General features: G+C 45.5%; 1 protein-coding gene across 1 annotated transcript in view; it reads right to left on the reverse strand.

Annotated features, from left to right (window-relative positions):
* Positions 1-14733, reverse strand: part of LOC147117781 (NFX1-type zinc finger-containing protein 1-like) — a 70392-nt gene that overhangs the window by 27443 nt on the left and 28216 nt on the right. The window contains exons 4-7 of the mRNA XM_085989047.1: positions 10623-10910; positions 7363-7569; positions 2613-4301; positions 101-229 (exon numbers count right to left, since the gene is read on the reverse strand). Of these exons, the coding sequence (XP_085845173.1) occupies positions 101-229; positions 2613-4301; positions 7363-7569; positions 10623-10910 (2313 nt within the window). The remainder of the gene's footprint in view (positions 1-100; positions 230-2612; positions 4302-7362; positions 7570-10622; positions 10911-14733) is intronic.

A 14733-nucleotide genomic window follows, 5' to 3' on the forward strand; every position in this document is an offset into this window, starting at 1 on the left:
AGTGACAATACCACACATCTAATTAATTACAACATCACTCCAATATTAAAAAGTGGTGATAATCAGCTTTAATTACCTGCTGTATTTTGAAACCACTGACCTTCCAAAAACTGATCCAATGCATGATTTGTGTAGCAGACCACCAAAATAGGAGAACTACCAGTAGATTGCCAAATATCCATGTTAGCCAGAAGAATCTTGACCACCTTCAGTCCCAAAAAAGTCTTTCCTGCAAAATGTAAAACATGCCGCTAATAAAGGATACAAAATTATTTTGTTTAAATGATTAGAACACATACAAAGGTGGTTGATTTTGGTTTCCCCCACCTCTCATGACCGATGACGTCAGCAGGAGGCCTGATTTGGATGGTCAGGCCTCATTTAAATAGAGTGGGATGGGAGGGGGTTTGCAAGTGCTAATCCCGCTGTTTATAGGCAGATGCTCATCATGGGCCTTAAAGGGGAGGGGTGGCTATATTGGGGGTTCAACAGAGCTAGCAGATATTAGCCAAAGGGAAATATTATGAGGGCGCATAGCTGCGAGGGGAATGAACTTATGGAAACCTTTTAGCCTCAAAGCTCCCGAGATACTGAAGAAACAACAAGTGCCAGGCCCGATTCCATCTTTCTCTGACTGCCGCTCAGGATCCCTTTAAATGGCCACCCCCAAACCTTGTAGGTGGGCTGAGGAAGTAGCAATGGCGCCGTTGCTTGATACGAAAATGACGTTGGATGTCCTGACAATGCCAGTCGACTCCTAGTTGAATATTTCAATTAGGCCCCCGCTTGTGTCTGGCAGGACTCTGGCCTTCTAAATCGAGGTCCACCTCCAGCAGTAAGTCAGGGGAGTTGTCCCCAGTGTCCTGAACAACATCACTAAAACAGATTATAGAATCAGAGAAATTTACAGCACAGGAGGCGAGGTCGAAAAACAGCTATCCAGCCTAATCCCACTTTCCAGCTCTTGGTCCGTAGCCTTATAGGTTACGGCACTTCAAGTTCATAGCCAAGTACTTTTTAAATGCGATGAGGGTTTCTGCCTCTACCACCCTTTCAGGCAGTGAGTTCCAGACCCCGACCAACCTCTGGGTGAAAAAATTTCTCCTCACCTCCCCTCTAATCCTTCTACTAATTACTTTAAATCCATGCCTCCTGGTTATTGACCACTCTACTATGGGAAATAGGTGCTTCCTATCCACTCTATCTAGGCCCCTCATAATTTTATACACCTCAATTAAGTCTCCCCTCAGACTCCTCTGTTCCAAAGAAAACAACCCCAGCCTAGCTAAAATTTTCCAGTCCTGGCAACATCCTCGTAAATCTCCTCTGCACACTCTAGTGCAATCACATCTTTCCTGTAATGTGGTGACCAGAACTGTACACAGTACTCTAACTGTGGCCTAACTAGTGTTTTATACAGTTCAAGCATAACCTCCCTGCTCTTATATTCTATGCCTTGACTAATAAGGGAAAGTATCCTGTATGCCGCCTTAACCACCTTATCGACCTGTCCTGCTACCTTCAAGGATCTGTGGACATGCACTCCAAGGTCCCTCTGTTCCTCTACGTTTCTCAGTATCCTACCATTTCTTGTGTATTCACTTGCCTTGTTAGCCCTCCCCAAATGCATTACCTCACACTTTTCCGAATTGAATTTCATTTGCCACTTTTCTGCCTGCCTGACCAGTCCACTGATATCTTCCTGCAGTCTGCAGCATAACTAAGACTGCCTATTTCCACCTCCGTAACATCGCCTGTCTCCGCCCTTGCCTCAGCTCATCCGCTGCTGAAACCCTCATCCATGCCTTTGTTACCTCTAGACTTGACTATTCCAATGCACTCCTGGCTGGCCTCCCACATCATACCCTACGTAAACTTCAGGTCATCCAAAACTTGGCTGCCCGTGTCCTAACTCACACCAAGTCCCGTTCACCCATCACCCCTGTGCTTGCTGACCTACATTGGCTCCCGGTTAAGCAGCGCCTTGATTTCAAAATTCTAATCCTTGTTTTCAAATCCCTCCATGGCCTCGCCCCTCCCTATCTCTATAATCTCCTTCAGCTCCACAACCCCCCGAGATATCTGCGCTCCTCTAATTCTGCCCTCTTGAGCATCCCTGATTATAATCGCTCAACCATTGGTGGCTGTGCCTTCTGTTGCCTAGACCCTAAGCTCTGGAATTCCCTGCCTAAACCTCTCCACCTCGCTACCTCTCTTTTCTCCTTTAAGACACTCCTAAAACCTACCTCTTTGACCAAGTTTTTGGTCACCGGTCCTAATTTCTCCTTATGTGGCTCGGTGTCAAATTTTTTGTCTTTTAATACTCCTGTGATGTGCCTTGGAAAGTTTTACTATGTTAAAGCTGCTATATAAACACAAGTTTTTGTTGTTGTCCAGCTTTCTTCCTCACTATCAACCACACGGCCAATTTTTGTATCATCTGACCATTTATTTCACTGCTGTTGGTGGAAGCTTGCTATGCGCAAATTGGCTGCTGTGTTTGCCCACATAACAGTGACTACACTTCAGTGAAGCATTTGGGGCCTCCAGAGAAAGTTCTTTCTATTATAGTACAGAATTCATTCTGAATGGAGAGTTGAAATCCACTTTACCTGTTCCTGGGGGACCCTGGATAATAGCAAGCTCTTTGGTTACAGCCGTTTGCAGGGCTTGCATTTGGGATTCATCTATGTTTAATTTCTCCTTCGAAGGCCACGTTCTAAAATCACGCACATTGAAATCACTGCTCTGGGATGAGCTCCAGTTAAAGCGCAGCAAGTTGCCACTGGATGTGGCCTTGCTGGACAGCTTTGGGGTTTTGAGGGCTTGTTTGTTCAGCAAAGGCTCGAGTGTGTAGTTTTGAGAACCGTATCTCAGATATTTGGGTTCTGCAACATTAGTCTGGCACTGAACAATGTATTTCTGAAAAGGTAATTCACTGTCTTTAATCTCTTTAAGACCTTCCAGAACATGACGGTAGGCTTCAAAATATGCAATTGTTTCAACCATTAGGAAAGTATCCGTTGGCTTAACGTCGTTCAGCTGCAGTCGGCTTCCTTCAGTAAAGCTGAGTGTGATGATACCTTTTTCACTCAGTTCTTTAATGTTTCTATGTGCCACTGTCGCAAACAGCATAGTTTCAAAGTTATCTTTGGATAGGCAAAGGAAAGACCCGAACAGCAGTCGCTTGGAGCTCTCCCATCGAACAAACTTTAGCAAACTTATTTTAAACTGAACTCGGTAGAAGACACCACTTTGTGTGCACAGCGGGCCCAGTACATGCGCATCAAAATAAATTCTGATGTCATCTATTTGTTTCTTCTGCAGATCCTTCTGGTCATAAGTCAACAACTTGGAAATGCCATCCCTTAATGGCCGAACAAAGTCTTCGCGGAGTAAGCGAAAGTGTGTGTCAAGGTACGTGGGAGTGTCGGGATATTTTCCAGTGGTAATATTCGGTCGCACATAAGGCTTGTCGATTAAATGGATGTCGTCGTAGGTTGGATATATTGGAATAAGTCTAAAGTCTTCCACCTCAGGCCCCATGAAGTAGGTGTAGGTATCAGATTTCAATGTCCCATCTCGCTTCTTCTCCTGTAGAATCGCAACCATCTGGTGCAGGTTTTGTAAGCTCGTCTCAGTCTCTACTGAGGTAGGGATGCCAATAGACTGCAGGTAATTTGAAGTCGTCTGCACCAATGTAGCTAGAAGAGACACTTCCAAAAAAGCACTCGCAGGGTAGACAGTAATCAGCTCACGGAGTAATTTTAGTGTCGAACCAAGGTGTGCAGAGTTTTCCAAATGTGCCTCTGGCAACACTTCTGTCTGAGCACTGACGACAAACGCAGGAAGGATATTTTTCAGAAACATGGAGTCCTTGATCAACTCTAACAGGTAATGTAAATTCTGCCGGTTGGATTTGCATTTGAATGCAGAACTAAGAATTTTCAGAAAGGACACAATTAAGTTTTTGCTGGGATTAGCCTGGTTTAAGAATTCTTTGAGCCCACTTCTTGGAGAGGCTAACTTCATTACAATGTCTGCTGGGTCCAGCTCGGCCAGCTTCATGAGCTCTCGACTGTTCAGCATCCACTGCCCATGATGAGCATATTTATCAGATTTGTCTGCGGAAGGTCGAGAATGTTGGGGCTCCTGGTTGGTTCTCCCCTTTTGTGTGAATTTGTGTTGTTCCCAGTTGTCATGGGTTTGATTCCCAGGTCCTTTGTAACGTTGCTGTGAATGGCTTTCACGGGTAGCTTGAGGGCCATTTTTGCCCGTTCCTCGAGAGAAAGGCTGTCTGCCTATAATTGCAACATTAGGGAGAAAAACAAAATATTTTACATTACCAACTTTGCAATCATTAGGAAGTTAGCAAGCTACAACAACACTCAAGATGCTCAACACCATCCAAGACAATGCAGTCTGCTTGATCGGCAGCTTAAACATCCACTCCCTCTACCATCAGCGAAACATTGCTGCAGTGAGCACTATCTACCGGATGCGCTGCAGTAACTCACCATAGCTTCTTCGACAGCACCTCTCAAGCCCATGACCTCCATCACCTAGAAGAACAGGACAGCAGGTGCATGGGAACATCATCGCCTCCAAGTTCCCCTCCAAGTCAAACACCATCCTGACTTGGACATGTATCGCTGTTCCCTCATCGTTGCTGGGTCAAAATCATGAAACTTCCTCCCTAACAGCACTGTGGAAGCACCTTCACCACATAGACTCCAGCGGTTCAAGAAGTCTACCATCACCTTCTCTAGAGCAACTAGATGGGCAATAAATGCCAGCCTTGCCAACGACACCCATATCCCAAGATTTTTTTTTAAAGTAACGGAATGTGTAGCTTCCATGTTTGCTTTGACCTTATTGAAGCAAAACCACTATCAGCAGAAATTTCTGCGCCATTAATGAACGTACCAAATACCAGAACATTTCACGGAAACACCAGAAATGAAGAATGGTGCATAGCTTACATCTGTAACTTTTACACTGGGTGCAGGGTACTTTCTAAATGAAAAGCTAAAAGCAATGGATGTCCAAAGAGACTTGGGGGTTCAGGTACATAGATCATTAAAATGTCATGAACAGGTACAGAAAATAATCAGAAAGGCTAATGGAATGCTGGCCTTTATATCTAGAGGACTAGAATATAAGGGGGTAGAAGTTACGCTGCAGCTATACAAAACCCTGGTTAGACCACACCTGGGCCTAGAAATTCAGTTTGGGCCCGCCAGCTCGCTTGCGCCCAGAAGTTACCGCTGCGCGCGGAGCCACTTGCGCCCGCCGGAAATTCAGTTTCAGCGCCCCACGTCGAAGCTGGCCGCTATTCAAGGGTTTCGGCGCCCCTGCTTGGGGCACTGAGACTGAATATCGGCGCGCTAGGTGCCGCAGCGCCACCCGCTGCGGAGCGGCAGGCTGCGGTACTGCAGGCCTTCCTCCCTTTCTTAAGGGGGAGGTGCCTGCAACAGCGAGATCGCCGCTCGCTAGTGCCGGCAAATGAGCCCGGCACCACGGAGAAGTGTCGGGCTCCCGGAAAACAGCCGGCAATGCCACGGGGGGGGGGGGGGGGGCGGTGGAGGAGGCCGGGGAAGGAGGTGCGGGCAGGCGGCCGCCAAAAAAGCGGGCGGCCGCACATCCGCCTTAACTCGCCCCACTAACGCTACAGTACGGCCCCGTTTTCTGATCGCTGTTTGCGGCCGCTGCGGAAGAGGCGGCCGCAACTCAATATGGCGGGCGGGGCGGTAGCGGGGCACTGCGCACACCGATGACGTCATCGGTGGCGGTGCAGCGCTACTGGCTAACGCCGCCATTACCGCAGCGCTGAATATCGGCGAAAGCTCAGCAAGTGGCGCAAAAGCCCTCTTTGGGTGAAAACTGGGCGCAAAGCCTACTGAATTTCTAGCCCCTGGAGCACTGTGAGCAGTTCTGGGCATCACACCTTAGGAAGGATATACTGGTCTTGGAGGGAGTGCAGCGTAGGTTTACCAGAATCATATCCGGGCTTCAAGGGTTAAGTTACGAGAGAGATTACACAAATTAGGGTTATATTCCCTAGAATTTAGAAGGTTAAGGGATGATCTGATCGAAGTTTTCAAGATATTAAGGGGAACAGATAGGGTAGATAAAGAGAAACTATTTCCGCTGTTTGGGGATTCTAGGACTAGGGGGCATAGTCTAAAAATTAGAGCCAGACCTTTCAGGAGTGAAATTAGGAAACAATTCTACACACAAAAGGGTGGTAGAAGTTTGGAACTCTCTTCCGCAAATGGCAATTGATGCTAGATCAAGTGTTAACTTTAAATCGGAGATTGATAGCTTTTTGTTAACCAAAGGTAGTAAGGGATATGGGCCAAAGGTGGGTATATGGAATTAGGTCGCAGATCAGCCATGATCTCATTGAATGGCGGAACAGGCTCAAGGGGCTGAATGGCCTACTCCTGTTCCTGTGTTCCTAAGAGACCGTTCAGATCAGTGCATAAGCGGATCATAAAATCCGTGAAGGTGGGACTTATATACTCAAAGTTATGGTACAGTCTACACTTGATAATTAAAGGTTTTATGCATGTGAAAAAATGAATTATCCAATAAGTAACACAGCAAAGTGCGAATTAAGTGCTAAAGAAATTATCAGAGCATTCGAATGAACTAAGAGTAGACTGCTCTTCCAGCCCCTCTGTCATATTCTTTGCCAGCATACAAGTTAAAACCTATTGGCTGATTGGCAATCCATCCCTCATCTCTGATATCTTTCTCGCCAAGTGTCAGCCATGGCCTAGTGGTAGCACTCTCCTCTCGGAGTCAGATGGTTTGTGCGGGTTCAGGTCCCACTCCAGCCACTTGAACACAAAATCCAGGCTGACGTTTCAGTGCAGTACTGAGGGAGCAGTGCGCTGTTGGAGGTGCTGTCCTTCGGATGAGACACTAAACCAAGGCTCTGTCTACCCTCTCGGGTGGACAAAAAAAATCCCATGACACTAGCGGAAGAAGAGCAAGAGAGTTTTGCCCGGTGTCCTGGCTGCTATTTATCCCTCAACCAACATCACTTTAACAGATTATCTGGTCATTATCACATTGCTGTGCGTGGGACCTTGCTGTGTAATTTGGCTACCGTGTTTCTTACATTACAACAGTGACTACACGTCAAAAAAAAATGTAGTTGGTTGTAAATTGCTTTGGGACATCTTGAGTTCACGAAAGGCACTTTAGAAATGCAAGTCCTTTCTTTTTCCTAGTTTTTAATTATTTTATGGATTATGGTGAAGTGTTTAACTCTTTCATATTAATATTTTAATATTCTGTAAGGTTCCTTCCCACCCCCAAATTTCCAAGGTACATAGCCCATCCCTTGCTGACCTCGTGGTTTCTGCGGTCCTTGTGTCTCATTCTCCACACTACTTTCTCTGGAGCAGTCGAGCAGGTTCGGCTGGCTCCCGCAGAGCTTGTGATTTCCCCCACGATGTTCAGATTGGTTACGCCGCTCAAACTTAATCTTTGCGGAGACGCCCTCGGGTCTATTTTGCACTTGTTTAGGGTGTCTTCCTTGTTGCTCATCTCTCGGTCCTGAAATTTAAAAATAGAAAGTATAGCTCAGCTCATTGGATCCGTGTACGAGAAAAGGAATGAAAATGAGACCCGATTTCAGTCCAGCCAATTTAGTAGAGAGAGAGGATGGGGGGAAGGATCTGGAGGAGGGATTCATTCATCTCCCCTCCTCTATGTAGAAGCACTGCCCGAAAAGGAAGACATAATGATATCAAAGCTTAGTGGAAATCTGAAACTCTCTCCCCCTAAAGACTGTGGATGCTGAGGGTCAATTGAAATTTTCAAGACTGAGATCAATAGAGTTTTGTTGGCTAAGGGCATTAAGGGATATGGAGGAAAGGCAGACACATGGAGTTAAGATACAGATCGGCCATGATCCGATTGAATGGCGGAACAGACTCGCGGGACTGAATGGCCTACTCCTTTGTTCCTATGTCGGCCTACAACTGGAAAGAAAGCTCTGGGTGCTACAACAAAAATGGCAAGCGGTTACCTGCAAAGCATGCATTAGTGTTATTTGGAAAAAAAATAGCAAAATCACGTGACCAGGAGTCTCGCAACGTAACAAACAATACTACCAGCAATTCATTGGCTACATGCCCAGTTTTTACGTGAGTTATATAAGATATGGGACAAGGAAACATCATTTGAGCCCAGTCTCTCTTTAAACCGTGTGCAACATACCCTACTTCACCCTCTACCCAATCCACTTAATCTCTTGAGGGAGACAAACTACAGGTAGAACTTCCGAAACAAAGCTCATAATTTCCCCCAAGTTCCAAGAGGATCACAGATTTCCAGGTGGCTATCCATGGTTCCAGTAGTGTTGAAAATATTGTGGTCTACAGAGGATTTTACTGTCTGTTTTTCGCCCCCGGGAAGCACCTTGAGAAGTTTTATTAAGTAAAAGACGCTATATAATTGAAAGATTCTGTTGCTTATGCCCTTCTGTATTTTCGCAGGCTTCAATTCAATTGCTGGCCATTCAAATGAGAAATATTACTAAATAGCAGAAACCTCCAGGTGATAAGAGCTGTCAGTCATAGTCGATCAGCAATTAAACCATGTTAAATTCACAAGAACATAAGCCACTCCTCCCCTCGAGTAACCCAATGAGTTTATCCAGTGAGTGGCTGAGCCACTGTCACTGGGAAGGCCCCAGGTACAGTTGTCCATCTGCACTGAGTTGACTAATTTCAGCTGGGACCGTGGTAGGGCTGCTACAGTTGGCCTCAGAGCCCCTGGGTTAAGGAGGGGAGCACTGGCCAGGGTTGCTGCGTCTAATCACTAACCAGTGATTCTTACTGCAGACAGAGGCATGCGGACACCAGGTAAGAACAGTGTCACGTGAGGGCAGTGTGATATCCCACCCCTCCACCCGCCTTCCCTTACTGATATTTATTGTCTAGGGTCACACATGAAAAATGGCCATGACAGATTGTCCACCAAATCAGTGTCAGAGAATTTATGGTCTTTGTTTAGCAAAAATTTAAAAAGGAGCACTCTGTTGCAAATATATACTTTAACACCGTCTGTGTAAAGAATTGTGTTTCTAATCTTGCCTGCAACTCTTTTTATGATTATCTTACATTTACCCTCTCACTGCTGTCTCACTGCTCAGTGGTGGCCCTTCAAAAAACCTCGATCAGGTCACCCTTTAATCCCTAACTTCCAAGTCTCTCTTCATTACTGTAACCCCAGATCCCTGGTAACATCTTGGTCAATCTACATTGCCTCTATATCCTTCCTATAAAGGGGTGGCCAGAGCTGTAGACGATAGTGTGGCCTCTGTCAGCTGTGACTCAGTGGGTAGCACTCTCGCCTCGAAGCCAAAAGGTTGTGGGTTCAAATCCCACTCCGGAGAAGTTAGCACAAAATCTAGTCAGACACTCCAGCGCAGTACTGAGGGAGCGCTACAGTGTCAGAGTTGCCATCTTTCAGGTCAAATGTTAAACCGAGGCCCTGTCTGCTCCCTCAGGTGGATGTAAAAGATATCACGGCACTATTTCAAAGGAAAAGCAGGGTAGTTCTCCCTGGTGTCCTGGCCAATATTTATCCTTCAACCAACATCATTAAAAAAAGATGATCTGGTTGTTATCTCAGTGCAGATTGTGGGAACCAGCTGTGCGTAAATTGTCTGCCATGTTTCCCTACAACAGTGACTACATTTCAAAAATACTTAACTTAGGGATGGGCAATAAATGCTTGCCTTGCCAGAAACGCCCGCATCCCATAAAAACAAATAATTAAAAAAACTGGCTGTAAAGCGCATTAGGACATCGTGAAAGTTATTATATAAATACAAGTATTTTCTTTCTTTTACGGCTTTATACAACAATGGGGGTGATTTTTGGGCAGTAACCTCACTCGCCCGATTTTCATCGCACTGCAATCAATGGGGTTAAAATTTGGGTGAGTTCTACAACGGGTAGGGGATCGCTGCGACAGATTACCACCTTGGGGGAGATTATCCCATCAGTGAGCCATGACCTACTGGTTCTAAACACGCTAACCCCTCCTTATGGCATTTGCATTCTTTAAATGAGCAGTGATAGCATCTTATAAAATGCTGTGGAGCATTTCTCCATTCTAGGCATTGGAAATAGGCTAACTAGTCTTGAGTTTCACCATTGTAAATATTTTTGATGTATATTTTGCCAACCAAAGTGATTCTTTAAAAAAATTAAAAATTTCCACACCTTCTCACATTATACAGTCTTGAATGATAGAATAATAGAATAGTACAGCAGAGAAGGAGGCTATTCGGCCCATCGAGTCTGTGCCGGCTCTTTCAAAAAGCAATCCAGTTAGTCCTACTCCCCCGCTCTTTCCCCATATCCCAGCAATTTTTTTCTCCTTCAAGTATTTATCCAATTCCCTTTTGAAGGCTACTATTGAGTCTGTATCCACCACCCTATCAGGCAGCGCATTCCAAATCCTAACCACTCGTTGCCTAAAAAAGCTTTTCCTCATGTCACCCCAGGTTCTTTTGGCAATCACCTTAAGACTGTGCCCTCTGGTTATCAACTATTCCTTGCTCACCTCTTGGTTATCGACTATTCCTTGCTTACCTCTTGTTTTTCCTCGAACACTTGCTTCAGGTGTTTCTTTATGGCCACTTGCTGGATGGGGGTGACTTCCAAAGTTCCTGGGCTTTCTAGCAGGTTGACTTCCACCACTGGCTGCTGGGTGTCCAGAAGACTTGGGTGTGGAGCTGGAGTGGCTTTCAGCTTGCTTAAACACCGAAAGACCCTCGTCATTCCCATGCCTTCGGTCCTTCGAATGCTCCCGCTTTGGTTGCCTGCTGCTTGAAGCATTATCTCTTCTTGGTTGGCTGTCACGTTGCTGGCTTGCTTGGACTTTGGACATAGAACAACAGGGGTTTTAATAGGTTACTTTTAATGGTCATATTATAAATGTTGACCAGTCCCCTTCCCCGACCTCAATTGCCCCAAGATTGGGGAGGGATGGAAGGGGGGAGCGAGAGGCACATTGGGGTAGTTCTTGACTATGGTGAGAGTGTAAAATGGGCGCTATTGAGTCGGCAGCTCCTTTTACATCTCTCCCAGTTGAAGTCAATGGAAATAAAAATCAGGAAAGATGTAAAACGGGCTACCGACTTGCTATCGCCTGTTTTACACTACTGCACAAAGTCAAGATTAACTCCATTTTCTCTTCCCTCCCCCATGTCAAAATGATATGGTTACATGCAGTGCGATTATTATTCTCTGATAAGCAAAACAATGAAGAGAATATTGCCAGATATGCAAGCAAATTATATCAGGAGTACAGTTTCACTTCTGCATATAGCTGAAATTATTATAAGCTAATGATGATATTCCTTGGTTTTATATATTAAAAAGAAAACCAGCCTTTCTGGTCATGTGACGTGAGGTTTCCTAGCAATATGTAGTGGGGAGCAATTCACAATGGTTCCAGGAAAATGCAAAGTGATAAAAGACAAGGGGGGAGAAATTGGCCTCCTTTGCGCCTCCGGGGGCAGCGATAACAGGGCGCTAAGAGCTTACCGACTGGGCGCGGCAAAATTACCGATGCCCGCGAACTTCCATGGCGAGTTAGCGCTGGCGCTAAAACTTACCGCCTCGATCCCCTGTGCCCCGGGGATCGTGACGTTTTCTGGTGCACAGTGCCCGGTTATCGCCCCAGATGTAAAGTTCGCTTCCACCCCGTGCAGCATCGCCGGGCGTCAACAACGCCAGCTGCAGGAGGCGTTGTCACCTCGGCTGACCACTTGGGGAGCGCTAATTAAAGGCAATGGTGGTCAGGTAGGCCAAAATGTAATAATGTCCCCAGTGTGCTCCATTTTGATTTTTTTCCAGCCCGCGATTGATCAGCCCTGCACTCTCTTAGAGTGCTTGGAGCGGCAGTGCGCGTATCACAGGTGCCGTCGACGACCATTCCCAGCCTTAGCCTTCAATGACCGCAGCATTGGCCCTTCTCTTTAAGGGAGGGAAGGAGCCTGTAAAACCGACAGCACTGCACGGAACATTGTGCAGCGCTCTGCCGCTATCGCCCCTCTCGCTCCCTTCAGCGCTCTAAGGGAAGTGGTAGCGCTCGATTTAGTGCTCCACTTCCCTCTTGGAGTGCTAAAAGCGAATTTCGCAGGAGGCGAGAATGATTAGCGCCTGGCACTAAATTTTCAACTTTTAGCGCCCAAAACGGGGCTATACCGAATTCTCTCTCAAATGGCAAAAATATCTAATGGAAAAGTCCAGATACTGAACCCGATCAGAATCAGCAAGCGTTTACATGGGGTTCAGGTGAATAAACAAAAATCGGGCGGGGTGTAAATTCACCCCAGGGAGCCCCGACACTCACTGGTCTCCTTGATCCTGCAGCCTCAACTCTCCCGCCTAAATTAAGAAATGAGGTGAAACCAAAGTTCCACTGTATTATAAATGTTATCTGCTGACGTGTAGGAAACATCCAAAATGAATATTGTTTTAATTGAATAAAATGTCTATTTAAATGGAATATAGCCAAGTGTATATGGGTGTAGCACACTCACGGAAACAATTTAAACAGGACTTCAATCAAATCCATTTGAGTGTATTGCAGCTTTGCACCATATTTGCAGTCTGTTCTTTCTCAGCAATTTTTATAGTACCATTAAATATATAAAAATAATAAAGCTTTAAACTCTACATTGTGATCACATTTAAACTCTGATACACTGCGATCACATTTAAACTCTGATACACTGTGATCACAACATGGTAGAAGATTGGGCAAAATTGTTTAACTGAACCACAGTGAGTATTCTTAAAAGTTTCTGTACTTAGCAAAAATAGACAACTCCCTCTCTCATCACAGACTGCAGACACCAACTACAAGCTGCAGCGTCCCATCCACAGTTAATGCTCTCGTGGTAGACATGGAGCATTTCTCCACTCTAGGCATTGGAAATGGGCTAACTTTGTTAACCTTTGTTAACCCCCAGTAATTTCTTTACATCAGATCTTAGTCAATTGGTGTTTCTTATGGAAGGTTAATACCCTATACCTGGATTGAAAGTGGAGAATGCCCTCGCTGTCCAGTCCTTCCCCAAGCTATGCAAAAGGCTGAAGTTATGTTGCAATGTGGAGATAATAGGTATGCTGTATGATGGTTTTTACTTACAAAGCAGGCCCAATCAGCATCCACCAAGCCCATGTTCCATACAAGCAAAATAGTGTTTTCCCGCCCCCCCCCACAATATGCACTAAGATACCTCCTTCTACCTAACTCATCCTGATCCTGGTGTATACGTTATTCTAACTGCACACTCTGTCAACTGTGGCTCAGTGAGTAGCACACTCACCTCTGGAGTTAGAAGGTTGTGGGTTCAAGTCTCACTCCAGGGACTTGCATGCATAAATGCTAGGCTGACACTCCAGTGCAGTGCTGAGGGAGCGCTGCACTGTTGGAGGTGCTGTCTTTCGGATGAGACATTAAACCGAGGCCCCATCTGCTCTCTCAGTTGGATATAAAAGATCCCATGGCACTATTTCAAAGAAGTGCAGGGGAATTATCCCCAGTGTCCTGGCCAATGTTTATCCCACAATCAGCATAACAAAAACAGATTAGCTGGCCATTATCACGTTGCTGTTTGTGGGAGCTTGCTGTGTGCAGATTGGCTGCAGCGTTTCCTACGTTACAACAGTGACTCCACTTCATTGGTTGTAAAGCACTTTGAGACGTTCGGTGGTTGTCAAAGGCGCTATGTAAATGCAAGTCTTTCTTTTAACTAAAACTGAGCTTCTGTAAAAAAAATTGAATTATATGGGAGGTCAAATTAAATTGTATATGTCTGCAAAAGAAAGATGTAGGTTGCAGTTGCAGTGGCTCCAATAAGATTGTGACAAAGACAATATTCGAAATTCTGATACGTCACTTATATGAAAATGTGTACATGGCATGCGAGCAAAAGGTTGTGCTGATACGGAAAACTGCTAAATAATGATAAAAGAAAGACTTGCATTTATATAGCACCTTTTGTGACCTCAGGACATCCCAAAGCATTTTTCAGCCTTTTGAAGTGTAGTCACTGTTGTAATGTAAGAAACACGGCAGCCAATTTACACACAGCAAGCTCCCACAAACAGCAATAATAATGACCAGAAAATCTGTTTTAGTGAGGTTGGTTGAGAGATAGATATTGGCCAAGACACTGGGGAGAACTCCCCTGCTCTTCTTCAAAATAGTGCCATAGGATCTTTTCTGTCCACCTAAGAGAGCAGACGGGGCCTCGGTTTAACGTCTCATCTGAAAGACGGCACCTCCAACAGTGCAGCACTCCCTCAGCACCGCACTGGAGTGTCAGCCTAGATCTCTGGAGTGGGACTTGATCCTGCAACCTTCTGATCCAGAGGCCAGAGTGCTGTCCACTGAGCCACGGCTGACACAAGAAGGACACCAGAGCCGTGTGAAGAAGGCATGCAGACAGATATCTGCACTCAAAGCATGTGATTAACTCTTGAAAATATAGGGACATTGAGGCAGGTTGAAAACTGGATGAGGAAAACACCAATTTATGATGTTATGGTCCAGATATGATAAGTAAGCCAGTGGAACAGCTCATAAACAAAAGCCTAATGAAGATGGAAGAAAGAGCTGTCATCGGATTAGTGAAATGGCAGAGCCTCAAATCATGGTCTGTATGGACAGAAGTGTACGTGTGCA

This window comes from Somniosus microcephalus, chromosome 5 (genome assembly GCF_052327205.1).
Source record: "Somniosus microcephalus isolate GS21.2 chromosome 5, FLI_Smic_1.0, whole genome shotgun sequence".
Taxonomy (NCBI): Eukaryota; Metazoa; Chordata; class Chondrichthyes; order Squaliformes; family Somniosidae; genus Somniosus; species Somniosus microcephalus.